The sequence below is a fragment of the Drosophila takahashii genome, chromosome 3L (assembly GCF_030179915.1).
Source record: "Drosophila takahashii strain IR98-3 E-12201 chromosome 3L, DtakHiC1v2, whole genome shotgun sequence".
NCBI classification, from domain to species: Eukaryota; Metazoa; Arthropoda; class Insecta; order Diptera; family Drosophilidae; genus Drosophila; species Drosophila takahashii.
In genome coordinates, this window is record NC_091680.1 from 19751434 (window position 1) to 19778189 (window position 26756).

At 36.9% G+C, this 26756-nt stretch overlaps 2 protein-coding genes across 4 annotated transcripts in view; one reads left to right on the forward strand and one right to left on the reverse strand.

The window, feature by feature from the left end:
- Positions 1 to 26756, reverse strand: part of LOC108055781 (Ig-like and fibronectin type-III domain-containing protein 2) — a 74632-nt gene that overhangs the window by 46212 nt on the left and 1664 nt on the right. The gene's annotated exons all lie outside the window — the stretch shown is intronic.
- On the forward strand, positions 7121 to 10611 carry LOC138913030 (probable G-protein coupled receptor Mth-like 3). 2 transcript variants are annotated; one of them, XR_011418602.1, is made up of 6 exons: positions 7122 to 7356; positions 7511 to 8036; positions 9891 to 10044; positions 10112 to 10133; positions 10195 to 10306; positions 10473 to 10611. XR_011418602.1 is itself a non-coding variant. In XM_070215232.1 (5 exons), the coding sequence occupies exons 3-5, from the start codon at positions 9959 to 9961 to the stop codon at positions 10576 to 10578; spliced, it is 387 nt and encodes a 128-aa protein (XP_070071333.1). In that variant the 5' UTR covers positions 7121 to 7356; positions 7511 to 8036; positions 9891 to 9958; the 3' UTR covers positions 10579 to 10611. The 2 variants fall into 2 exon arrangements, 1 of the variants encoding a protein (XP_070071333.1); XM_070215232.1 differs by having other exon boundaries at positions 7121 to 7356; positions 10112 to 10306.

The following is a 26756-nucleotide window of genomic DNA, read 5'->3' on the forward strand; positions in this document are numbered from 1 at the left end:
ATATAATAGATTCGAAATAATTATTAGCTTTTAATTGAAACATCAGTAATATATATCATATATTTAAAAACTTTTAAAATTCCCTGATAGAATATTTAAATACTGATAAATTTATAATTTATTATTATCATAGGTATTGCTTATTAGGCTACAAATTGAAAATGCAAAGAAAATTATTTAATAGGCCAATTCCCATTACCTACTAAATGCTATTAAATTCGACTAAAGAAAGCCAAGGATATACCTATCCACCATGGCTGAAGAGTCCTCCAGCTCGAAATGTTGACTGCCTTTGTTCATAAAGGAAATTAACTCTTTTCATGTCCCAATTTGCATTAAAAATGGTATAAATTCGCTGGTAAACGTTCCAAAGGCAACTAAGCACATATAAATCTACCCTTAGACCCCATCGAAACGGCTTCAACTCGTCCTGTTCCTTCGGGCCAGGTAAAGTAGTAAGTGATTGTAGCTCCTTTTCGAGCTAAATGGAGGTGGCGAAGCGAAAGGTGTGTCGGCTGGGCGGCGAAAAGTGGGTGGGAAGGTGGATGGATGGGTTTAAGAGCGATGAATTTGGAATGAATGCAATCTTGCTAAAATATGCAAGGAACGCTCACACACAGACACACCCACTCACACACACTCAGACATTAAACATTGAAGCGACAAACGAAATGAAAAACGGCTGTGCAAATTAATTTTACGTTGTACGAACAACAACAACTATGGCAACAGTAACAGGAACAACGAAAGTAACTGCGTTTGTGACAACACTGAGAGAAAAAAATTACCAACTTAATAAGTAAGTGTTTAAGATACTCGAATATTTTAAAAAAATTTGTCTAAAATATTTTTTAATATTTGGTTTTAATGGAAGAAAATAAATTAATTCAAATGTTTTCATATGCACCATTATTTATATGATATTAATAATTATATAATAAAATTTTTGAGAAATCTCCCATTAATTTAAATACAATTTTCTCAGTGCACAGCAGAACCTCCCAGCGAGGACGATGAATAGCAAACAACAACAAGAACTATGCAGGGCACGCCCATAACTCCAACATCTACATGAGAATGGGCCTCAGCCGAGGGGGCGGGGTTTTTCGGGAAAGTGGGGGCAAAGCGGGATACCAAGGATAAGGATGACTTCCAAACAGCTAGACAAACATTTAAAGGATTGCCAGCAGAATGCCGCCACCCATCCACACTTTATTTCGCTTTAATTACCAAGCTCTCAGTCTGTTGCTGGTGGGAGCGACAAAAAATACCCACAATATAGGACGGCGGAAAAATAGACAGAGGTTGCTACCTTTGTGGTTCCAGAATTTCCCGGAAAACCGTCTGTGCGTAGGCTTTAATACTTTAATAATATAATGTGCAATTATGATCAATATTCTGGTCAATAGCTAATGTTGTTTAATTTAAATTATGCTTAAATTTAGTTATGAGACACTAGCATTTTTATTTTGAAACTCGTTTTCTTAGCAGAAATAATAATTAAAAACTCAATAAAAAATATAAATTTTTATAAACTTAATTGGAAAATGCTCCAAAATAACTCATTATTACAGTCAAGGTGCATAAAATATTTAAAAATAAATAAATAAATCCAAACTGATGCTAATTTGTTCTTAGAAATCCGTGCCTGCACATTAATTTATGTGAACAAAGAGATCGCGCAGGAATCGAAGAGTGAATCGATAAAAAGCAATATCCCTGAGTCATCGTTCGTCCTGCAAAGTCCACAAATTACATTAAAACCCTATTAGCCCGGCTATAGAAAAGCGACCCAGGGACCGAAATAAACAACCGAGGGCTAGTCGTGGGGCCCAGACTTCTCGCTCGGCGGCCAAACTATTTTACAATTAAGCATTTAAGGCCAGGGCTAAAAACAATGTCTCGGTGAGTGTCTCGTGCCACCTGCACAGCAGTTAGCAGGTAGCAGTTAGCTTTTTATTTAACCCATTACTCCGGCTGCTTGCAGGTAAATAAAGCCGGCACTAAAATGTTGCCCAATGGCTGCAGCCAAAGCCAACCGAAGCTCTCGGCAGGAAGGTAAAAGGTAAAAACGACGCCAGTCTGCGCCAATAAATAAATTCGCAAACACCCCAAAACAAACAGTGGCAAAACCGGTGGCAGCAACAGTGGAAACTGGATACCAACTTTGACTTTAACCACACTGCACCAAGTTATCCCATCTATTTTTTTCCCGGCTCCTTTGGGTTGACATTTTTTTCCGCCCTTTTTCGCCCATCCACAATGTGGCGTGTTAGCAATATGCATATGGTAAGTCCCTAAGACGAAGTTTTTCCGGGGGAAGCTTTTATTTGATTAAATGTTCTTTACCTTAAAACCGGGCAAAATAGTTTTTCGGCGTTTATCTTGGTGAGATACAAGGTTTCAATTACCAATGTGGGGTAATGGAATTGAACAGGTGATGAAGGGATATCAATAAACCATGTGTCTTTTTTATGGAAATGGAGTTTTCTATTCGGCAAATTGAACCCGAAAAATGGAAAAAAATTCAATGCGATATAAGCTCATCCAGTAATATTTAAAAATATAAAATAAATTCAGTTTTTAATAGATGAATTCGTAATTTAATATACTGCCGTCGCCAGCAATAGATACTGACGATAAAGGTTATGAAAAATGGATTTAATTAAAATATGTACTTTAAAATAAACCATTTCAATTTATAGTAATTATTTATAAAACAAGAGGCAAACCATCTTTATTAAGAAATTGTGCATGCGTCTTAATTCGAATTTATGGTTTAAAAACATTTTCCAATAAAAAACAATTTTTGAAGAGATGATAAGACCAGTTAAAACGCAGAGAACTAAAGTTTCGTGAGCTTCTTAAGTACTCCGAATTTCAATTAAAGTATGTAAGCACTGGCGAAGCAACCAAGTTTCAATTAACCCTTCGAACTCTTGGCTGATTGAATTCCGAACCCATACTTTTTTGGCTCTTCCGTTAGTTGCGCAACTTGAACTTGGCAAAAAGTCGTCTTGGCCTCCCGTTTCGTATTCTTAAACTTCACTTTTATGCAGACATACGGGTAGTTAAGTCGCCCTCAGATACTCGCACTCTGGAGGGGAGAGATTATTTCCGTACTTTTTATCTTCATGCGTTCAGGGTGCGCACTTGGCGCTTAAAAAGTCAACGGAGCAAACTACCAAGGCAGCCTGCCAATTTGTGACTGTCTTTTGCTAACCTAACCCTCGGCTCCCAGCCGCAGCATCCATATATATGTCCATATATATCCTCCGATTCCTCATTTTGGTCCTGCCAAAGCGCGACGGTGCAAAGCTGACAGCTGCTTAAATAATTTCCAGTCATGTGCGCCGCCCACAAAACACAACTAAACCGAACGTACAGCATGAAAAAAGCGGAAATAAAGGAAGACCAACCACTACAAGAACTGGGGAAAAGTTGCCATCTTATGCCTTTTTCTTCCTCCGCTTCCTGTAACTTCCGCACGGGGCGGAGTTCTTGTCCTTTAAGTCGACTTTACGTCGTCGTCGTCTGTGTATCAATATGCGGGGTCAGTATTTTGGTATACCCTCACTGGGGGTAGCTGCAATACCGGAAATGGTTTCAGTCCGAAGGAAGTCCTGCTGATGACGAACTCCTTTTGAAAGGAGATCAAGCCGGGTCCTTTTTGGAAAAATAGTCCATTTATCATAATAACCACGAAACCTGAAAAATAAAATATAGCTAACATCTACATTTTCTTAAAGGTCAACAATAAATGTTGGAAAAAATCAAACAATAAAATGGGCTAAATAAAAAAAGTTTGGTTCAGAATATTTGTTTAATAACCATTTTATTCTAAAAATTTAAAAGCAAGTGTAACATTTGTTCGGCTTGGCCCGCTTTGAAGGAAATTTTTTAGCCGAGTGGAACTGAGCATTTGTGCTGAGGAAAATCTATGTGTCTGCTACATGTTTAATTGCCGCTGCGTGAAGATGTTAATCTATTTCGAGCGGCTGCTAACAAAAACTGCTGCCTGTCGTTGGGTCTGCTATATGGTAGTAGCGTCACTACTACGAGTTCTGCTGACAGGGAACATTGTTTAGCTGGCTCAAAGGGACCAAATGACAGAGATAGATCGGGGAAGGGAGAGGGACTAAAAGCTGAAAGCAATCAGTAGAGACTAATTCAAGTTACTTCTCTAAAAGCCCGCTTTGGCCCAGGCTCTCTGAGCCGGCATCGCGGAAATGACGAGGAAATTGTGTAAATTGATTATAGATAGCCGGGTTTCTATGCCCGGCAACCAGATTTTCACCACCGCCTCCTGCTAAGTGGAAAAGTCAATCATAGCTGCGTGTGTATGCAGTCATATCGAAGTAGTCTCTGCTCTATATATATACATTTAAATTTAACAGTCTTCTTTGTCGACGTCTTTGCCACTGGTTTTTTTTCTGAAAGAATGCCCGCCACAGCAGAAAAACAAAATTTATTACGAATGAAAATTAATTAAATTAAATGGACTGTGAAAAATTCTTGCTCAATATTATCCGGTCTCTCCCTTATTTTCTGCCAGCTCCTTTTCAACAAAGTATTAATATTAAAGTTTCCCGATGAGCGCTAGTAATAAAGGCTGCCAAAGGAAGCGGGAAAAGTCGATTGGGGATGTAATTAAAAATGTTTTTTATGATGTGGCTTGCTGTAATGCGCATCAAAATCTTCTTTAAGGCTTACTATGTAAAACACTGTAATCCAGTCGACAACTTTAAATGGTTGATTTTATTTTTGTTGAATGATATAAACATGATTAAATCATGCATTTGTTGAGTGCATTTAAAAGAGGGGATTATTGTAAATTCAGGCAGAAATGCTGTCTGAAATCATATTCTGGTAAAATGCAAAATGATACGAATACGCAGTGTGCGGAAAATCAAATTATTTTTAATTGAGCTTTTCACTTTTGTAGCCTTTATCACAAAGTATTTGAACGATTAACGATTTTTCTATTTATTTATTTTAATAATATTAAAACACCTTAAAGGGTAGGGCAAGTAAGGAAATGTTTGAAGAAAATATTAAATTTAATTGTCATTAATTAAGTTAAACGAGTGAAAGAAATATAATATATTAAAAAAATATTAAACATGAATGATTAAATAAATTAATTAATTAAACGTTTAAGTGAAATAAAGACAACAGGCAGAAATAAAACACCGTAATTGGAAACCATCTGCATTTTTGAAATAATTTATGTAATTCTCTTTAAGCCATTTAACACACGCCATAAGCCACAAAATATGTCCCACCCACCGATTCAAGGAAAGGCGACACCCCCAACAGATCATCACACAAAATGAAATGTAGGTACCAAATTTATATTTCAAAAGAATTCCAGCTCACGTATTTAAAAACATTCCTTAATTAACCACCCACATACCTCATGCGGGGCATTATATTATACATTCAACTCCCTTCGAGCGGAGCTCTATAATCTTTTATCTGCTCGGTACACACGCGAAAGAGACGGCGACAGGCGGGCGGAAAGAGACGGGGAAGCACTTGGAAAACACATATATAAATGCGCCATAAATATAGATCTTATTAACCTGTTGACATCAATTTCCACACACTCTGCGATTACCGCACAAGTGAGTGTGTGTGCATCTCCTCCAAAAAAAAAAAGAAAATAAAAAAAGCCAAATGCTCGAAATGCCATCGTCATGTAATTTAATGGGAGGGAATCCACCAATTCTGGGTGGCAGTTCGAGTGGCATTGAAATAGCTCTACGAGGCCTAAGGATGGGGATTTTCGGGGGGTGACGGTTTAAGGGGGGTTCTGTTGGCTGAGGACTCGGCGCAAACGAAATCAGCGCAACGACAGTCGTCCTTGTAGTCGCTGATAAGCTTTGATTTCCTGTAACAGGCAGCAATGGCGTCGACAAAGTCGTCGCCTCTCTCACACAGATACTCACACGCACACACACACACGACACATTCACACACACTACGGCCAACATGCAAGGCGCAATAGAAATACCAATATCAATCGCAATGAGCGTGGGCGGATGAAGCATGTTGAAATCCGCTTAGAGTCTCTACATTTTTAATACCCAATAACCAATACGTTATCCGAAGGGGTATGCACAGCTTTTACGAGGGGAATGTTACAAGGAAAATCGAGAACTTGGAGAGCCTGCGATGATACTCAAGGGAGCACTTGAAGATCTTGTAAATGAATTGCACACCACTGAGATAACAATTAATAGAGACGAGCCAATAAAAACAGATAGTTATTAGTTCCGATAAGTTGCTAGCATTGGATGTAAAATAAACTAAAGTTTGATAAAAAAATATAAAAATTAATATGGATATTTCACAATGTTATATTGATTTATTGTTTGTATTATATTTTTAGAAATATAGGTAGTTTTATATTCGTAGCCAAGAAATGTATAATTTTAAAAGGGGCACACCCAATAACTTTCAAGTATTTAATTAAACTTATAGTATGAGCTTAAGCACGACCCCGTTAAGTAAGACTTCTGCCCGGATCTTTCAACTAACAACTAAACTTATAAAAAAAGTTATATAACACAAGTATAAAGAATTTGCCTTATTTAAGCACATTAAAACTAACCTACTTTACAAACAAAAAGAGGACACTGAAATAAGTAAGTATTCCGATGTCGAAAGTCTTTTCGTTCTTCTTCATTGTTTTCCCCCCAAATTATTCAGCTGACGAATTTATTAGCGAGGCGATGCCTGAAGTTTTTATTTTATTTTCGCATTCTTTTCCGCTGTCTTACTATATTTTCAATTTGACTTTTTTTATTTTTTGCTAACGACGTTATTGACTTTTATAGCTTCGCTATAGCTCCAGTGCGTGCATATATGTAGGATGAAGTTGTGTGTTCGAAGTGGGGGATAACTTGTAATTCCGTTTATTTTTTTCCAGCTGTCTGTTTTTTGTTTGTACTTTTTATTGGCGGCGACACGTAGCGTGCGGTGCGTAAAAAGCGTGAAAGAGACAACCGCATGCATTTGCCGGATTGCCAGCGGAAACGGAAATCACAACACAACGCGCGGACTAAACATGACAGCCAAAAGCTGTCATGTCCCGCAGCAATCCGTGTGTTTGAGTGTGTGTATGGGGATATTGTAAGCGATGCCCTGGGAAAAAAGTGTCACGAGCGAAAGGAGAGAAAAAAAATCTGAACCGGACTGAGCCGAGCCGAAATGAAATGAAATTGCAGGCACACATCCCCAACTACAGACTTAATACGATTGTGGTCTAATGAATTAAAGGCTGAACCAACACACACGGACGGAGAAATCCAAGACAAATCAACGCAGAAAAATCTGCTCGGCGAACGATATGTAGGTGTTGTGCACTGGAAAAAATATCTAAAACATAAAAGTATCACACACTTTTCTCGATTTTATAACCATTAAAGTTTTAATAATACAAATTTATTTAAGTTTAAAAGGAGAATTTAACTAAATTATTTTTAATTTTATTATGATATTTCAGATCAGAGCTTGAAATATTAAGAGTATTAAATATTTTTTCTACGTGGAAAATTCACAAGTAGAACTGAGAGCCAGAAGATTGAAGCAAAACGTGTGCCACACCGAAAACAAAACCGAAAGCAAAGCAAAGCCAAGCAAACAAGTGAAAAAAAACTTAGGAAAAGGACATCATGGTGCTGGAAAAGCAAGTGCAAAATTGTAGGAACAAAAGTGAAGCGATGCCATTGAAAAAAAACACAGGCAGTAAAAGATTGAATTTGTATCTATGTCCATGTATCTGGCCACCAGCCATTGCCCATTCCCACGACTGGGTCAACTGATTGTGTGTGCCTGAGCGAATAACTGGCCGGGCAGATCGGCCATCTGAGACCTATGTGGACATGGTGCGTTTAACCACGTAATAGTCTCGGCGGCTCTGCGGATTTACGGCAGCAGTCAGAGGGCTTAGCACAGTGGGCCCAGAGCGAGCACAGAGGTCTTAGGCATCCATATAATTAAACCAATTTGGGTTCGAGTGGGGAATAAAGGTATGTCCCAGCTCCTAACGACCCAGTCGCAGTTGATATTATAAGCCTCTTAAAGCCTCTTTCTAACTTGAACGCCCTGGGAATGTTTTAAAATTTAAAGAACCTTAACTTTGCAGATTGTTCTTATGAAATATCAATTAGGTTTAAATAAAGCAATTTGAGTAACAGTGGGCAAACCTGACACTTTAAACAGGGTTCCTTGAAAACTTTTTTTAATTTACAAATATTTTAAGACCACCTTATAATACTTTTAGATGTTTGGAAATGGAAAACGCAAGTTTTGTATTTAATTACTTCAGGGGTAATAAGCTTTAATTAAAACTGAAAACAGCTAAATTGCTCCTACAAAGAAAAATACAAATTAAAATAAATTATTTTACAAAACTATTTAAATAATCCCAAAAAAAATTTTATATTTATAAAATAAGAGCGACTTTCGTTGGTAAAAAGTATTTTTAAATTGTCTTCTCGTTGCCATCCTGTAATTTATCAGTAATGAAAAATCAGGATTAAAAAAATTCAATTTAAGTTTGACCAACGAAAGGCTATGATATGGCAGACCTTTCGGAGTGATGGATCATAAGCTCTATATATTCTCCCAGCATACGTTCAATTTGTTATCATTGAATCCCGGGCTTTTCCATGCTATTGTTTCATCTCCCACAGATTCATGGCCGTTTCCCTTTGGAGCCTGCCTTTCAAGTCCTCTCTGTGTTCACATTTTTCTTTTTAATAGGAAAAACACGTCTTCAGTCTCCTGCCCCTGGAGTGCGTGTTTGGCCAGCTTTGTTTTCGCATGTGAAAGTATTTAATTCAATTTGCGCTTAATTGAGACAGGCTGACTGTACGGCCCAACCCGAACGGATCCCCACCCCAAAGGCCCGCACCAGTAGGCAGCTGTCAAGGCAAAACCAAACGAAGCGTTTCGTTGGCTGACAGCCTGCCACCCAGCCCCACCCCAAAAAAACCACCCACCGTACAGCCCCAGACCCAACCCCCAAACGCCCCACCCCGAAAATTCCAGTCAGTTGATAAAGCATCAAAAGAAATGTACGGCCAAGTGTTGTATCGTTCGTTGTCTTAACAATTTATAAATTAATTATGTATGCACTGCGAGTGTGTGCGCTATGTTGGCCAAAAGCAGAAGCAGCCACGATTTCAAGACCAACAACATATGCATACACATTTAGCCATAGCCATACATTTATGTACTTAGCCAGACACCATATGCGTAGTCATACATTTTAAATATAAACGCGTTAAATGTTTCAATGCCACTCGCTTATAAGTTGTCAGTTGTCATTAGAGATGGACGTGGTACAGATTTTTTCTGGTCTGCGGCCCTGTCAACACCAGAATACTAAGTGCTTGGCTAATAAATCATTAGGCCAGCTGGGCGGTTTAACTGGAAAAGTTCAGTTATGGCTGTTTAACGATTTTCTTAAATACTTGTCTTGCTCTTGGTTAACTTTTCAATTAATAAACTGGAATAGTGCGAGCAGCATTTTTAGATCTCTGAGGATCCAAATTCTACTAAACCATCAAAAATATGGCAGACTGTTGGTAAGCTAATATTAACTAAAATTTTACGTGCTTCCTAACATAAAATGGTATTTTCTCGTAGTAATGTTAATATCACTGATATGCATGATTCTTACGATCAGCGTGTACCTCATGGTTAAGAAACTGAGGAACTTGCACGGCAAGTGCTTCATCTGCTACATAGTATGCCTTTTCATAGCCTACCTTTCCTAGTACTCGACTTGTGGGACTTATCGAGCGAGCGATTGAGTTATAAAATACGAATTTATTCCAATTTTTCTAACCTCATGTACCTTCTTATTTCACCCACAGCTTATGGTCTGCCGTTTTCTACTTCTATGGGCCGATGATAATTCTTATTGCCTTCAACATAAATAACCATGTTCATCCTTACTGCTTACCGAGTAATGATGGTGAAGAGGGAGTTAAGGAACATAACGCAAAGGAGCAACTCGGATAATCAAACGTAAGTCAATTATAATTTAAATATGTAGGTTAATGTATTTTTACTTCAACCTTTAATTACGTTACAGTTACATTTTCTTTCTGAGGCTCGTAATTATCATGGGAATATCCTGGAGCTTCGAGATAATTTTCTACTTGGTGCAATTCACAGAATTCTGGTCTGACTTTTTTCTAATGGCTGATTACCTAAATTGGTCCCAGGGTATCAATTTATTTGTGCTGTTTATTCTGAAGCCGAGCACGTTCAAACTTATCAGGAATCAGTAAGTAGGTCTATAGTTTTTTCGGATTACCATAAGGGGGTGTTCGAAATGTTACTTAAATATCCCTATAAAGGAACCTCTTATTAATCGAAGTGTTTACTAGCGTAATTTAATTGTCATACTATGAATTTCTCGGGAATATATTTTATAATGAATTTTTTCTTAGAATGACCCTGAATCAAGCGAGGAGTGTCATCAGTATTAATACAAATGCTGTACGAATTACGGCTAGCGGATCAACTTCTTCGGATAAGAACTCAACCAGTGTTTAGGAGACCTAAAATAAATGTTTAATGTTAAATAAGAAAAAAATATATTTTGTATAAAAACAAAAAATATTATCTTATCGATCATAATTCTACTGTAGCTACGATCACTGTTTTTTGTAAAAATAGTGAGGTTTATTTTTTCATTTTTAAATCATAGATCTACTATATTTTGTAAGTCCTACATTCGATATGTGCCCTAAATATTGATTTTAAATTTTGTAAACTTGATTGAACTCAACAGATGTATTCAATCAGTCAATCGAGTGAACGTAAGCATTAAATCACAAGCGTATTTTATGTTACTCTAATTTTATGGGTTCGTTTTTATGGGTTAAGCTAAACCAAAAACCAACCAAGCTAATTTAATGGCTTTTAGCCACCCTTCAGTTATTTTAAAAATTGTTATTTAATATTTCAATGGGAGGTATGCTCCTAAATCATATTTACATGGTTCAAACAGTTGGATTTAGCTTGATGTTTTAGCCCATCAGTTCGAGGGAGTCAACATAGAAATTTGCATTACTGAGTGCCAAGTGTCACGACACGTTCCCCCAGCCAAAGTTGTCAACTTTTTCGCTGAGTTTCGCATTTCACAAACTGTGTCGCATTACACATTTTCAGATTCAAAATTGTTTAGCTCGACGGCTGCTGCTGCTGTTGTTGTCTCACTAATTGTCACTAAATATGGCTTCAGTTAATTCCAGATTCAGTTACTTAGCAGCTTAGCTACACAAGTGACTGGGAGTCGAGAGATACATACACGCCCGTCCATCATTTGATAAACTGTCTGTCAGTCAACCAGTAAGTCAGTCATTCAGCCAGTCAGTTGGGCAGGTGAGTCAGTGAAGCGTTCAATCTTCTCACATTTTTTAGCACCTTTGTCAGCTTATCCAGCTTGTGTCAATAACGTTTGTGCTCCGTTCGCTTGGAGTGCGAAAAATGTTGCAATATCTTCTTCACTTGGCACTCTGACAGATTCGAGAACGCCTCTGGGGTTCGGCCCAGCAAAATAGTTTTGAGAATGCTGTCACACTTTTTGTCACCCCTCGCATGGCATCCATTTCTGATGTTTGTCAAAGTTGGCAGATAAACCCACCGAGAGCAGAGCAAAACAACAACAGATTAAGGGGTTATAACTTCTTGGGCAAGATGTGAGAACACAAAGCTTGAGTCGAAATCAACCGACGAGCTTGTAAGCCCTTTGGCTTACACATGTCGAACCTATAAAAACAAAGCAATTATCAATCTTTTGAGTCCAAAGCTCGAACTATATAAGATATTTTGAATATGTATGTCCTTATAATTACAATCAGTAGATTTTTGATATATAAATTAGTTTTTAAAAACTTATTCTAAATTTTTGTGAATACAACTAAACATCTCTATTTGTAGCAGAGATATTTTTACTTTAAATGACAGCTTTATAATTACCATTTCATTTTATTACTAGGTCACATGCACTTTAAAGACATTAAAACATGCAATGCCGAAAGCTGCATATTAGTTTAAATTAAAGCAATTAGCACGAGTTAAAGCAATAAGATTTTATTTCTTTCAGACTTGAAAACATCCCCAAAGGCTCAACATTTACTATTGAATTTATTATTTCTAGTTTTAACTTACTCTTTAACTGTTGAATTGTAATTGATTAATTATTAAAAATAAAAAATAAATTATTCATTATTTTAACAGATTTGTTGCGTTACTGGAAAAATATCACATTTTATTTATTACCCTATAGAATAATTTGTCGAGCTATTCATTCCTTGATTAATAGGGTATTCAAAAGTGCCAAGTCCCATCTACTTTGTTTCTAAGCGACTTTAATTGCTCTGAGTTATTATTTTGATTAGTTTTTATATTTTTCTTTATCTCATTTTCAACGCCGTGAATTCAATACGATAAAAATGCTCGCCTGACCTTGAGGGGCATCTAACGATGCTATTTTTTGCGGTTTAAGCTTTGTTTTTTTTTCGTTCTAACTATGGTGCTATATCGCTATTCTCTTATTTTCTGTCTATCGCTTACTGCTCATCGCTTTGCTGCTGTTGTTTTTGCCTATCTGTCTTCAGTTTCGTTTTTTGTCTCTTAAATTGCTGATTTCTGTTGCTGCCTTTTGAGTTAACATTTACTTTTTCTCGATTCAAGTTAAAAATGATTTTCGTATCTTTTCGTGTAATCAAGAGAAGCACCTTGCAGCGATTTTAATTATTGATTTTGTGGCGCAGTCGGTTTTTGTGGTTCGTTCCAATCATTATTATTTGACTTTCGTACAGCTCATGCATAGTTATTGTTATTGTGGAATTCAACTAGATGGGTGGTGCTGTAGGTCAGGGGGAAGGGAATGGGGTGTTTGGGGTGGGGGGCCCTACCCACATGGGCAAATCTTTAACTAGCTGAGAGTCACCTGATTGTGTGCAATTATAAGGGGTCTACAACAGAAGGTACTCATTGTTATGGAAAAATGTTTTATTGAATAAATGTACATAAGTTTTTTAGAGGATGAAAAATAAAGAAAATATTTTCTCCCGGACTAGCTATCATTATAATTATAAAGATGTCATTTAAAGTAACCGAATTCTCCAAAAAGTTTGGAATACAAAATAATTTTGAAATATACCTCAAAGAGAAAGAAGTAAATACAAGAAAAATTTTAAAAATAAGTAAGTTAAGAACATATTAAACATATTAAATGTTTACAACTCAGTTAAGTCTTTCATTACCAAATATTCACACATTTTTTTTGATTTTATGAATATTAAGTTCCGTTTAGACAGTGCTCACTGTGATTGCATGTTCCTGGCTCGACTGACCCACTCAGTTGGCTTAGCTTCGTAGGCATCACTCTGCTGCTGCTTTGCTTATTTGCATCAAGTCGAGTGGGTTTTGCTTCTTTATTATAAAGTTTTTTCTTATTTTTAATGATTTCTGTTCTATGTTTGCGAGTGGAAATAATAATAAGCAGCGGCGAGAAAAATGCAAAATATAATTGTTATAAAAGTGTTTATAAGTCAAGGTCAGGCAAAGCTCTTTTCCACTGATGTAACACTTTGCAGCCCCCTCGCCGCCTTTTTTCACTAAGCTGGGGGCAACCCAGTTCCGTTTTATTTATTTTTGTATTAAATGCTGGCTGCGGTCCTCTGTGTGTTATATATGCGCATTTTATATACATTTGTTTGTGGATGCACTTATGTATATGTGGGTATATAAAACATTGCATTTTTATTCCAGTTCTGGCAGGCGCAAGTGGTTTTCGCCCTTGTACTAAGCCATCTCCGGCTGCAAATGCATTAAATCCAGCCTTGAACTATGATTTACTTTGCACACAAACATATGGAATATATATCGTGTTGGCTTCTTTGTGTTTGCTATTTCTTGGCACAATTATAATTTGGCAAATTTTCTGTTCGGTTGACACTTTTCTTCTGATTGAAATCTTCTGTTTGATTTCGGTTTGCTAAATTGGCTTTTCGATTGCCTCGGTTTACCACAATATCCATGTCAATATTTCAATAAATGGTTGCGATACAATCGGGAAAATATTACTTGCAGCTGATATGCGCTTATTACAAATACATAAAAAGTTTGGTTTTTAATAATTTAAATTTTAATGAGAATTTTTATATTGCTGTCTAGCATAATTTAATATGTTTACAGTTTACATTATTACCAAAGAGCTTAGCAAAAATTAATTTACTGTCCATCTGTTCTATTCAAAATTAAACGAGCCTGCTTATAATATTTTATTTCGGTGCATTGAAGCAACCAATTTCATTCATCATTATAGAATCCATTTCAATTTGCCTCGAGAAAACCCCAAAATTGCTTTAAAGAAACCCAAAACGGCCAGCTAGAGAGCCACAACCATTTTGTGCAATTAAATATATACAATTTAATAGATTAATTGATTCTAAAATAACCCAAAAATATTCCGTTGAAAGCCTTTCTAATAGCATTAAACACACAAAAAGGGCACCCCCAAACAATCGTCCCTCCATCCAAAAAAGCAACTTCACTCCACTTTATCCCCACTCAAGCATACACAAAAATATCTTGATGAAGATGAAAATATTTTCCAGTTGCGTGCGCCAAAGCTGAAAGCCAATTTAAGTATAATTTCCTTTAAGTAATTAAATTTGAATCAAAAATCTATGAGCAGACAAAATGTTGTTTGCCCTAGCCGTTGTTGTTTTGTTTAGACAACACTCCAAGTCGGCAGCAGCTCATTAATATTTCTTTGCATGGGAGACGCTTTCGGTGGCATTTTGCCTTGAAATGGGTCGTCTGGGCTTCGGGTCTATGTGTGTGTAATTAAGACAAAAGGTCGCCGAGAGCCCACCGTCTTTCGATGGGGATGGAGGGCCATCCACCTGGTGCCCATTCAGACCCCCATGCCCAAATAATACCCATTAAGCATATTAATCATCTTTAACACGGGCTAAACATGAACATTTAAATAAACAGCATTAGGTACACCACCGTGTCGTATACGTGATATTTGGTACGAGTTTTTGCTTAGAGCTCCAAACAAGGCAGAAAAGTGAGTGATGTTTTTATAATTGATTGAAAATAATAAAATTTATTTTGAATATTTTGCCAACCGATGACTTTGAATATTTATTGACATTTTTACCCCTAAAAACACTTTCCACAGTAAAATTGAATAAATGGAAAATATTGAAATTTAATCCAATACTCGCAAAGTATCCCCGAGCTACCATTTCCACCCCATCAAATTTACCAAATGCACTGAATAATTTACATGAATTCACATAAATCGCCAAACATATTCCAACAAAAAAAAAATAAAACAAAAAATTAAGCTAAATTTATATTCAAGCGATGCAGGGGATATAAGCACTGAAAGTACTGAATGTATTACATTGCCAAACATTTCGATCACGTACGCAGAATTTTAAGAACAAAAGTGCGCCAAGTTGAGAGAAAGAGCACTAAGATGCTGCGACAAGAGGAGAAGGGTTCCGAATGCTCACACACCATTTAAATACAGCTCGAGTGCATACAGTTTTGCGCTTTGGTACGGAGCACAGTGGGTTAAGTTTATTTGGAATGTGTTCGGAAAAAGAAAATATTTAAAAATTAAAAATAATTAAAGCATTCCAATGGATAATAATAAATGTTATGACTTCAAAATAAATTAAAATTATAAAATAAAAAGTTACAAATATAAAATATATAATAGAAAAAAATACGCAAGTTTTTCGTTTCTTAAAAACTCGATTTTATATTAATTTTTTAGGATTATCCAATTTTTAGCAATCCTTGTCCAAATTAATATTTGCAGAATGTTTGTCGGATGAATGTTTTTCTGAGTACTTCAAAGATATGTGCATACCCAAACCACTGTGCGCCGCAACGTGCAACCAATCCGAGCTGAAGATGCTGGTGGCTCTTGTGCTGCATTATGGAAATGGTCGCGTCTTACGCGTGTATTCGCTGCCATTAAAAATGCTGGATGTTGGGGGCTGGATTGCGGAAAAGTGGGTTGCGAAAAAAAGGGGTCTTGGAAAAGTGCTGGGAAATGGGGGACAGAGAGTGAGGGTGAAGAACTGCAGACTGCAGTGGCTCTTCCTGCCTTCGCCCGCTGAATTCTCAGCCGAGCACGTGGTGTGAATGACAAATTACACACGGCAACCAGCAGAACAAGAACAAGAAGAAGTACGAGTGGCGATAGCGGCAGTAACTTTTTCTCCTTTTTTATTGTAGTAAACGATTTATGCAACAAAAGGCTATAAAGGCAAACAATGGCCACAAGTGTAATGGCTGCTCGGGCCTCACACATTCCGGCTGCACAAAAGACCGAAATTGCAGCATTTAAATAGTTGACAATAAGCTTGCCAACGAGTTTTTGGCCAGCTGTTGCGGGGGCGTTGAGTAATTTTATATTTTTTTTGTTGCCAACTTTTTTTCCCGCTAGTCTCAAGTTGCTATTTGCCGCGAAGTGGCTCACAAAGTGCTGGCCGACAAATAAACACATGGCTGCAACAAAAAAAAAGACGAGGGCAAATTGGCGGCTAAGAGGGCCCCAAATCAAGGCTGATTCATGCGGCAGGTGTAATCGGTCCAAACATTGTTAGCGGCCAAGTTATGAACTGTCACATTAAATGTGAAAAATGTGGAAAAGCTCATGTTTAGTAATTAACTTTTGAGCTATGTTTTTGCTTGACTTATGTCGCGTATAATTATTGTATTGAAAAATGCGTCATCCGATTTATATGTATGTCAAAAAATAATTTCATGTTTTATTAAGTTAAAATATTTGAAGATAATAAATAAACGTTAGGGGAAATATTATAAAGCTGTCGCTGTAAAGTCCAATAATAATTCTATAATGGTTTAATATTTTGTATTTTAAAACCCAATAATCCTTCCTCCCGTTGAAATAATTCCGAAATTTACATTTATAATCCCCGCTACGTGGCATAAGGAAAATTGAACAAATTCCATTTAACATGATTTTCTAATTCACTTTATCTATGGCAACCTGATAGAATATTTTTCAATTGAAAGTTCAATCCAAATACAATCCTTTCGCAAAATTCGTATTTTTATGTACAACAATGCAAACTGAAAATAAAACACATTCTATCAGCAGATACAAAAGCCATGAAAATTCCAGCTGATGTACCCCAAACCAAAAACCACGCCCCCTGCCACAGAAACCGCCCGCCGGCAACGTCCAGCATGCATATTAAAATTAAAAATATTCCCAACCGACAAACCCCTAACAAAAAAATAAAACAAAATAAACTTCAGTGCAGTTTTCCATGGGTGTCACACGGAAGCCCCAAACTTCCCAAAACTGCCGGAAAACCCCTTGGCGAATAACAAGGGGAGGGGAGGGGGTGTGTGGATTTTTAAGGGAGGAAGGGCTGGCATTGTGCGCTTTCTCCATGCATACTACATGCTGTTTACTCTGGCTGCTTTTCTTTTGTGTTTTTGTTTATTAAGTACATTCGGATATTCATATTTTAGCCGTGCTCCAGTCCGTCCACAATCCGTTGTCCGTATTGTCCGCCAGTCTGTCCGTCCGTCCGCGTTGTCATCCGCGCCCGCTAAGCATAAGCCCAACTCTCTTCTCAGTTACTCAGAGCACGACTCGTTGCCGCTCATTTCTCATTCAGCTTTAGGGGCACAATTACGCAAATTGCAATTATGTTGTATTCCTCGGTTTTCCCCAAAGTTTTTCCCAGTTTCCCACTCTGTTGCCCCCTTATTTTGCCACAGTGTTTGCCCGATGAATGAAGAGGGGGAGAAATTTTGAGACGGAGGAGCATCTGGCTTGATGACAGCGGCGTGACCACAGTGACAAAAACAAAACGAAAAAAAATTACAGATACAGTGGTTATTCAGAGTTATCATATCAATTTAAAATCTACATAAGCAATTCTGGAAAATATAAATTAAGAGCAGAGTTTTTGGCTAGTTTCAAAGCTTAATATTTTTTTTAAGAATCTTTACTTAACTTTATTAACACAGAAGATTTTCTTAAATCGTAATAATGCGTGCGGCAATTTAAAACTTTAATTTCCATTTTACCTTTTCATCTTCCTCTTATAAAAAAAATCTATTTTGTTTTGTTATAGACTAGGATTATATTGATTTAAACCATTAGGTAAAATTATTATTAATATCAGTAACAGGATTTAAATTATTTGTTAAGCTATTTTCATATACTATAGTATAAACTAAATTTATTCCAGCCCACTGTTCGAACCATATAGAAAAGCGACAAGTGCAGGCACACGCAGGCCCTTTCGGGTTCACAAAGTCTAACTAGGAGAAAAAAACGAGCTCAAACATTTTCATATAAAGGTTGACAAGTATAAAGAGGCAGGGGAGGGGGTTTTCGGAAAAGCGGAGAACCACATGATCAGGGGCCGCAGAATTTTCGCTGTTGCCCTGTGCAGTGGAGCACATTTTTCAAGTGCTAAACAAATGTTTTCCTTTTGTTTTCCTTCAGTTGCTTTTACCCTTTTCCCTCCCCTTACACTCCCTTTTTTTTGTTATGGCTACAAGGGATTTGGCTTTTTGTTTATTTGCAACTTGTTTCCATTTTTACGATTCCATTTCGTTTGTGCTTTTCCAGAACCTCAGTGCGGACTCGCATTTATTTGTCGGCCAGGCAAATGCAAAGTTTTACAATTTTTCAGTGACTGGCACCAAACGCTCGCCGAGAAAAAATTATTAATAATTATTTATTTTCCTACTAGTATTTATTTGCTTGGCTCAACTGGCAATCAGCAGCTGAGAATCAAAGTCTGAGACATGACAAATTCATTTCGCTTATCAATCGTGTGTATAAATTATATATTTTTCCCCCGGGGACGGGCAATACATCAGACATAACTACAGTGGCAAACCCCAGCGTCGCATTCAATTACCATCAAAAATGTTCATTAACTCATGCACACACATACAGAGCCACATCCTTCGAGCACCATAAATTTCCCTCGGCTGCAGCCATTAGTCAATAATATCCTTCCTCCATTTTGGATTCGAGACAATGAAGTGGGGCGTACATAAAAAAATTGATTCATTTTTTTGGTTGTATATTTGGAAGTGTGTTTGTGTGTGTGGAGATAATGGTGGGTGGTTCGGATAGTGGTCCTGCATCTGTCGGTACATTTCCTTTAAATAAACGGAGGCCATTTTTGACCGGGTTTTTGGCCGCGGGATTTGCCATTCGCTTTGAAGTCCAATAATGAGGTTTCGGGCCGAGCCGGCAGCCAAATCCCTTTTTGAGAATTCCATTTCGGAAATCAACTTATGGCCATAAACAAGTCAAAAAGGCCCACAAAAGCTGCCACACCAAAAACACTGAGAAAAGCTGGAAGCAGGTATTCGTTAACTTTAATATAAATAAATAAATTTTAATAAAAATTTACTTTAGCTTAAAATGCAAAAAAAAAATATTTAATTTATTTTTTCAATTTATTTATTTTTTAAAACAATTATTATAAAACTTTTGCTAAGAAAGGTAATTAAATACCTAGAGCAAGTTAAATCTTCCCATTCATTTATAAGGTATTAACTGTCGACTAGCAATTGTTTAAAATATTAAATAGACTATTTTTCAAGTGCACTACACTTACAAACATAAAGAAGTAGAGAGCCTTTGAGATGAAGCCGTTGGTTGCAACTCGCGGCCGTTGCGCCTAAGCGCAAGATAAACTTTGCGTCTTGAAGCGAAACGAAACGAACAGCGGCCACCGCAAAAACTTCAAAATCTTCAACCCGCAACCGCACGGTCCCTGCCCTAAGCCCCCCCTTTTAGAGCCCCTTTTTACAACCCCTTCGTAAGCCCCCTTTTAGGCCCCCTCTTTTGGGGTCCTTTGCTCCCGCCATTTTGCACTTCAACTTGCTGGGGAATTGTTCTCCCTTTTCGGCTCCGTATGTACCGTTGCATATATGTTTGCATGTATATGCATGGATCTGGATGTAGGTTGGGATATTTTTTTCACTTCTGGGGCATTTTTGCATGTTTGTCTCGCAAATTATGCGCTGCACACAAACAAAAGAGGAAACGGCGTCGCAGGCTCTGCTATCCACGGTTATTTTTTTCGCTGCCCCTGATGATGGGCTGGAATTTAGCGGGCTGAGAATAAAAGACAGTGAAGGCTCGCGATAAAGATATATCTAGGGCAAACAAAAAACCCAAGGTTCGTGCATAAAAAAATGATTAATATATTGGGCTCGTACACTAAGACATCGAAATAAATACCGAATTATTAATAATTTAATATAAGTGGTTATATAACTTTATAAAAAAATAAGACATTGTTGACAAATAATAAATATATTTAGTTATTAAACTCATAAATAATTTTTATTATTTTTATAACAGGCATCAAAGGTATAATTTTAGATGAATTTTATGACGAAAGAAAATTTAATTTTATCTTATTTTAAAATGTCTTGTCATGAAGCTGATATTATATCTGCAATTTGGGTTAAAATGTCCGTCTTCTTTTAATTTCTTATAATTTCACGCTCGCATCTCGAATAGGATCTGAGGTTGGGCAACGCGGCGGATGAGTGTTATTTGGCTGGAGTGAGGCCTCATTTTTTTGCACGCCACGCCTGTGCTTTTGGCGTGTGCTGCTTCCTGCTCATTGCATATCCAACTTTATTTTTCGCTTCCAGCCGGAATTAATAATTGCAACATGGCGCTGCATCCCCAGTGCGCCTGTTGTTGCTCTTGCTGTTGCCGCCGCCTGCAACAGCGGGCATTAGCGAATTTCTACTTGTGGCACTGGCAGCGCCAGAAAATAGTGTCACTTGTGTCACACAAGGCACTCTGTGTTTCGGCTCCACACCCCCTTTCTCCCGCTGCTTTTGCCATTTTGGTGGAATTTTTGCTCATTTCTCTAGCAGCGAACACGGACAAAGCCTTCATCGCATTTTCTCCCCTGCCACCGCAGTTTACTCTCTTTTTTGGCGGGCTGTTTTTTTTTAAGATTTTAATACGTTCATATGGATGAAAACTATTAAGGGGTTGCATTCAGTTTTGCACTGCGTTACTATGTTACAGATCCTGCAGACTTCTTTGGCAAACTCTATTTGATGAAAAAGGATATTTTGGTACTGAGGGATTTTGTCCTAAAAAAATAAGTATATTTTTGAGAACTACAGAACACGTTAAAGATATACGTATTTATCTCTTGTACAGTTTATAATTTTGCAATGTATTAATTTTTAAGAATTGAATAACATTTCCATTTTTGTTGGGTTTTTTATATATTTTAAAGAAAAATTAAGAACTTCTTAGGAAATTTGTCGTGCCCTTAAGATTTTTCAATATATTTTTTAACAAAGAAAAAATTAGTTATTGAGACGCAAATCAATATTAAATTAAGTTAAGTAGCAGTAATATATAAAACGAAGAAATTTTCCAGACATAACAATTCTTTAATAAATATTTACCAAAATAAGGACGACAAAGGAGAACTTCCGCCTCCAAAAGACCAAAAATAGATCAATGCGTATTTCCCGATACGAGCCCAAATCAATGCTCCATGCTATAGCCATTCCCCAGAACGCCACTCCATATCGGAATGGCCGAAAACACCTCCGCAATTTCCCTCTCACTTGCAGTGCGAAAACGTTACAAACGAGCACATGAAAGTAAAGATTGACAGGGTAATACGAGCGAACTCCGTCGACAGGCAGTCGTCTGGGCACACACAGATACAGATACAGATTCAGATACGTATACGTATATATCCGGGGGTAGCTATATGTCTGGCATATAAACAGTGCTCAGCTGTCAGACAAACAGACGTAACGTGCAAAAAAAGACGGCAACAAAACATAGTAGAAAAAGCGGGGAGAAAAAAAAACTGCGCAAACAATAGAAAAATTGCGAATGACGCGACGCGTTCTGAGTTCATAGAATAAAACAGCAACAACGGCATCAGATCTGACAGTTCTGGTTACATCTCGGCCTCCTGTCACAGCCCATCTTTTAGCCAACCAGCCAGCCATACATCCATCCATTAGTTCTTCCGTTTCGGCCATGTTTTTCCTACACTTAAACTATATCCATTTATTTTGATGCGACGGCCCTGCGACTACTTCCATCACAGCCAGGAGACGTCAACGTATTCGTCACTCGCTTTATCTCGCGTACACTTGGCACTTAGAAAAAGTTTTTGAAAAATGATATTTGAAAATGTTTTAAAAGGAGCGTTAACTTGAGAAAGTAACGTAACGCCCTCATTCTCGACGAACGATTAAATTGCTAAGTCATTAAATCAGATTATTTTATATAAATTAAAATAAATGTTTTAATATTCATAAAACGGTTTTTTAATAACGTGACTCAAGTAATGGTAAAGAACTATTAAAAGCTTAGACTTTTATAATAGATATAGATAGATATAAAATATTTTTGTTTTTATATTTCGACCAAGCAATAAAATGAAATCAATATATCTCAATTATTAGTTATTTAAAATTATTTATATTCACTTAAATATTCAAATAAATATTTACTTAAGTGTAACTATAGAGGACTTTCGCGGAGTATATCCCGCAATAGTCATAGTCTGGGTCTCAGTTTTGCTCTTTTTGTGTTTATGTCTCTTTGATGTTGTTTATCAACTTGAGCACAGATTTACCAAAGCAGAAACTTTTTTAACTGTTTTCGGACGGTAAATTACAAAGTAAGGAAGTGTAGCTTCAAATATTTGATGAGAATTTTAATATTTTCCTTCCGTTAAAATAATTAATTTAATAAGCTGTGAAGCTGTTTATAAATCTGATCCCTATATCTCATTCAAATCGATCAAGCATAAATATTTATGAACGAGTGTAGGAAAATTTCTACAGAAAATGGTGATAACCGATCACCAGCCATTAACAGCAATTAACGAGCCTGTCACATTCACCCTTTGTTAACTTATTAACATGCTCATACTAATCGTGGCCCTTTGCTGATTTAAATTACAGATTAAATACGACTTATTTGCCAGCTTGCATTCAATTGTTTTAGGGTTTTTTCCCAATGATTATATTTCAGCTATTCAACGGAGTAAGCGATTGAAGGCATGCGGACAATCTTCGAACTTCAACTCTGAGCAGGAATTCCAAGCCCAGAGGCACAAAGGAAACCTGCAAACGAGCCCAGGCATTTGAACATTTGACCAGCCAGCCCCTTGCATGCTCACAGCTCAAAGGCGGCCAAGTGCCTGTGATTCTGGATCTGGATTGCAAACGGAAACCCAGAACTCAAAGCTCACTTCCAGGACGAAATCCAATTGACAGACAAACATGCAAGCTGGCCATCGATAAATGAAACCCACAAAAAACGCTTCGACTTGGGCCAAGACTCTGACTCTGCTCACTTTTCGATGCAGCACTTGAAGAAAATTGGGCAATTTTCATTTAAAATCATTTTTCAAAATCACAGGACCAAAATAAAAACAATGGGAATTTTTTTAGTTTTAAACCTAAATTAAAAATAATATTTTTATCTAATATTAACTGTTAGCTTGCATTTTTTCGCTGAGTGCTAGTGCACAAATGCAATGCGGTCGAAAGGTAATAAATGCAACCGGAATATGAAAATTCAAACCTCAAATCAAGGGTAAATTTCTCGCATCCCCTAATCCATTAAATTTCCTGATTTTGAACAAAAATTTATTGCTTTCCGCAAGGCGATTTACCGAAATTAGTCAAAGTAACTGAGAGGCAATCAGCAGGGCTCCCAATAGTTTTTCCCATTTTGCCGGGCAGGGAATTTTCAAATGAAAATCAAGCTCGGCTAGATGGCTTTGACCTAACCTCACATTCAAGTAATTGACATTCTGTTGCGCTATTCGAACCCAGGACGACCAGTAGATGGTAGTAGTGGATGGAGGACGAAGGACCAAGGAGCAGGCGGTTCAATTGCAGCTCCTTTTGCTTGTCTTGCCGGGGATTTATTGCAACCTCAGTTGTTTGCCATCTCGGTGCCTGGCCCCACCAGCTCTTTCTCAACTTTCAGGTTCTATCGTCTATATTTTTTTTATGGGCGTACATCTAAGCCGTCATTTTGGAAAACGACGCCCATTGCAATAGCGCCGAGATTTGATCAGTTGTTTGCTTTCGCTTTATATATCTTTCACTGTTTTAAAATTGCACTCATGTGACTTTGGCTCCGTCACTCGACGCTCGTCTCCACTCGCCCAATACAATGGGCACACAACGAGCTGGAAACTGTCAAAACGAAGGTCTTTTTCATATCATTTAATAGGTTTTCAAAGGGGCAAGCCCAATTTATTGGGCTCATTGAATGAGCTAAGTTGTGGGAATATTTTTATATTTTCCACTAATTTTCTAACGAATTATATCTAATAATTTTATTTTATACAACGAAAATCAAAAAAGATCAGATTGATTTGTGCAGGCTAATTTAAAATTTTTTAAAGGACAAGTTATTCATATCATTTTGATATGAATAAAGATTATGTTTATCTTATTTTTAAATTTTTGTTCAAAAAAATGCTGAATTATGTATTTTAAAACAGTATTTTTATAACTTTTATTAAATGATAAAATATCAAGTTGATATGTTTGAATTATAAATATGACATTGATCGGCTACGGTAGAAATTACTCTAATTCATATAAAAAATTTTTTTTCAGTACTATTTATATCTTGTATTGCCTATACCATTTAATATATCACCATTTTAAGGACCATTTCTAGCACTCTGCCCACAGTGACTGCAGTTCTTGAACAAACATTTTTTACTGGCAAATTGTATCTGTACTTTTATGTGTTTTATTCTCAGTTTTTTTATTCGGCTGGTCCTTGGTGGCTGCTCTATTCTAAAGCGACAACAGAATAAATTTTGGTTGGACAATTTTGTTTCATTTTTTTGTAGGTCTGGTAAATCCCCAATGCAGGCGACTCAAGCTACCGAAACATACGATGCACATTCATATTCATTCTGGTTCTTAGGGTGGAAACAGATCCTTTGGGCATTAGACGAGAATAAAGTCGTCTAACACATGAAAGTGAGTTTATCCTTTAATTTAAAATTTCACACATTTCTGCAGCTTTTCTTTCGATTTAGTTGTTTTTATGCTGGCCATTAATTATGGATTTTATTTTTCGAAAACTTTTAAAATGCTTAGGCCTTTATTTGCTCAACTCGAGTTGCACACAGAATAGTTTTTAATTTATTTAAAAGATTTTCAGTTATGTGTTTGGGTGTGTGTGTGACTAAGTCCTGGCCTGGAAATCCTGCTCTAATTGGCAGACTTCCGGCAGCCTGTCAAACATCCTTGCAGATAAAACCAAAGTACAACAAAAAAAATGTAGGATTCCAAGAGAGAGAGTTGAGTTTTTCATTTCAAATGGTTTTTCCTTGGTGCTTTATGCAAATGATGTTGGATTACGCAAATATTTACATTATTTTCCTCGCCATAGGTTAGTTTCCGCTGCGGACAAATATTTATTTATTCAACGCGATTGTTGCCTTTCGTTGGAATTGAATTGAATGCTTCTCATTCGATTTAAGCATAATTCAATTATTTCCGTTTAATTTTCAACAAATACTTGAACGCATTCCATTTGCATATTTGACTGGGTAAAGTGAGCGGGGGGGGGCATTAAAAGAAAAGTTGAAAATCAGCCAAATCAAAAAGCCAGAAAGTTCCTTGGCATTTGTTTTAATCTTTTCGAGTCTGTGAACTTTGAGAAGAAAGTGGCTCTGGAGTGGGGTTTTTGGTTGAACTTAAACGGAATATATGATTTGACTTTATTTTAAAATTCTTATTATCGATCAAGTCAAAGTATGTTTTAAGCTCCTTAAAATATTTCTCTCTCCTAGATGCTTCTTAAAAATTCCATTAAATTTGAATTTAGAGAGATTCACAAAATGCACTCCACTATATCGCAGCCAAACTCTTTTTCCAAATATTCACGTTCTATTTACGTTTTCAGCCAGAGCAAACAACATTTGATTTTCATTTTTTAACTTTTTATACCCGTTACTCGTAGAGTAAAAGGGTATATTGTATTCGTGCAAAAGTATGTAACAGATAGAAGGAAGCGTTTCCGACCCCATAAAGTATATATATTATTGATCAGGGTCACTAGCCGAGTCGATCTAGCCATGTCCGTCTGTCCGTCTGTCTGTCCGTCTGTCTGTCTGTCTGTCTGTCTGTCCGTATGAACGCTGAGATCTCGGAAACTATAAAAGCTAGAAGACTGACATTTTGCATGTAGATTCTAGGAGTTTCTACGCAGCGCAAGTTTGTTTCAAAAGGGTGCCACGGCCCCTCTAACGCCCACAATCGCATATATACGATATTGAAAATTTCAATATTTTGGAAAAGTAAAAATGCAGTTTTATTGTGTTTATCAATACCTATCGAAATGTAGAAGAAATTTTTTAAATCGGACCATTCGTTAAAAAGTTACGGTGGATCAAAGTTTTTATCTCCATGTATAATCCTTCGCACTCCCTTTAGCTGAGTAACGGGTATCTGATAGTCGGGGCACCCGACTATAGCGTTCTCTCTTGTTCTATTTAAATTATCGCAAAAATGTGGGCACGCTATAGAGAATGAATGGGGAAATGGGGGAAACCGAATTTGACGTAGAAAAAATTCCTTTGACTTGTTACATTTTTCAACAATTTGCCTCGTACTTTCCCGTGCTCTTT

Excerpts from the sequence above, each read along its gene's own strand:
- LOC138913030 (XM_070215232.1), top strand. The coding sequence starts at position 9,959 with ATGTTCATCCTTACTGCTTACCGAGTAATGATGGTGAAGAGGGAGTTA. Across the intron at positions 10,045-10,111 it reads AGCAACTCGGATAATCAAAC|TTACATTTTCTTTCTGAGGC; the intron begins GTAAGTCAATTA and ends ATTACGTTACAG. Across the intron at positions 10,307-10,472 it reads TTCAAACTTATCAGGAATCA|AATGACCCTGAATCAAGCGA; the intron begins GTAAGTAGGTCT and ends ATTTTTTCTTAG.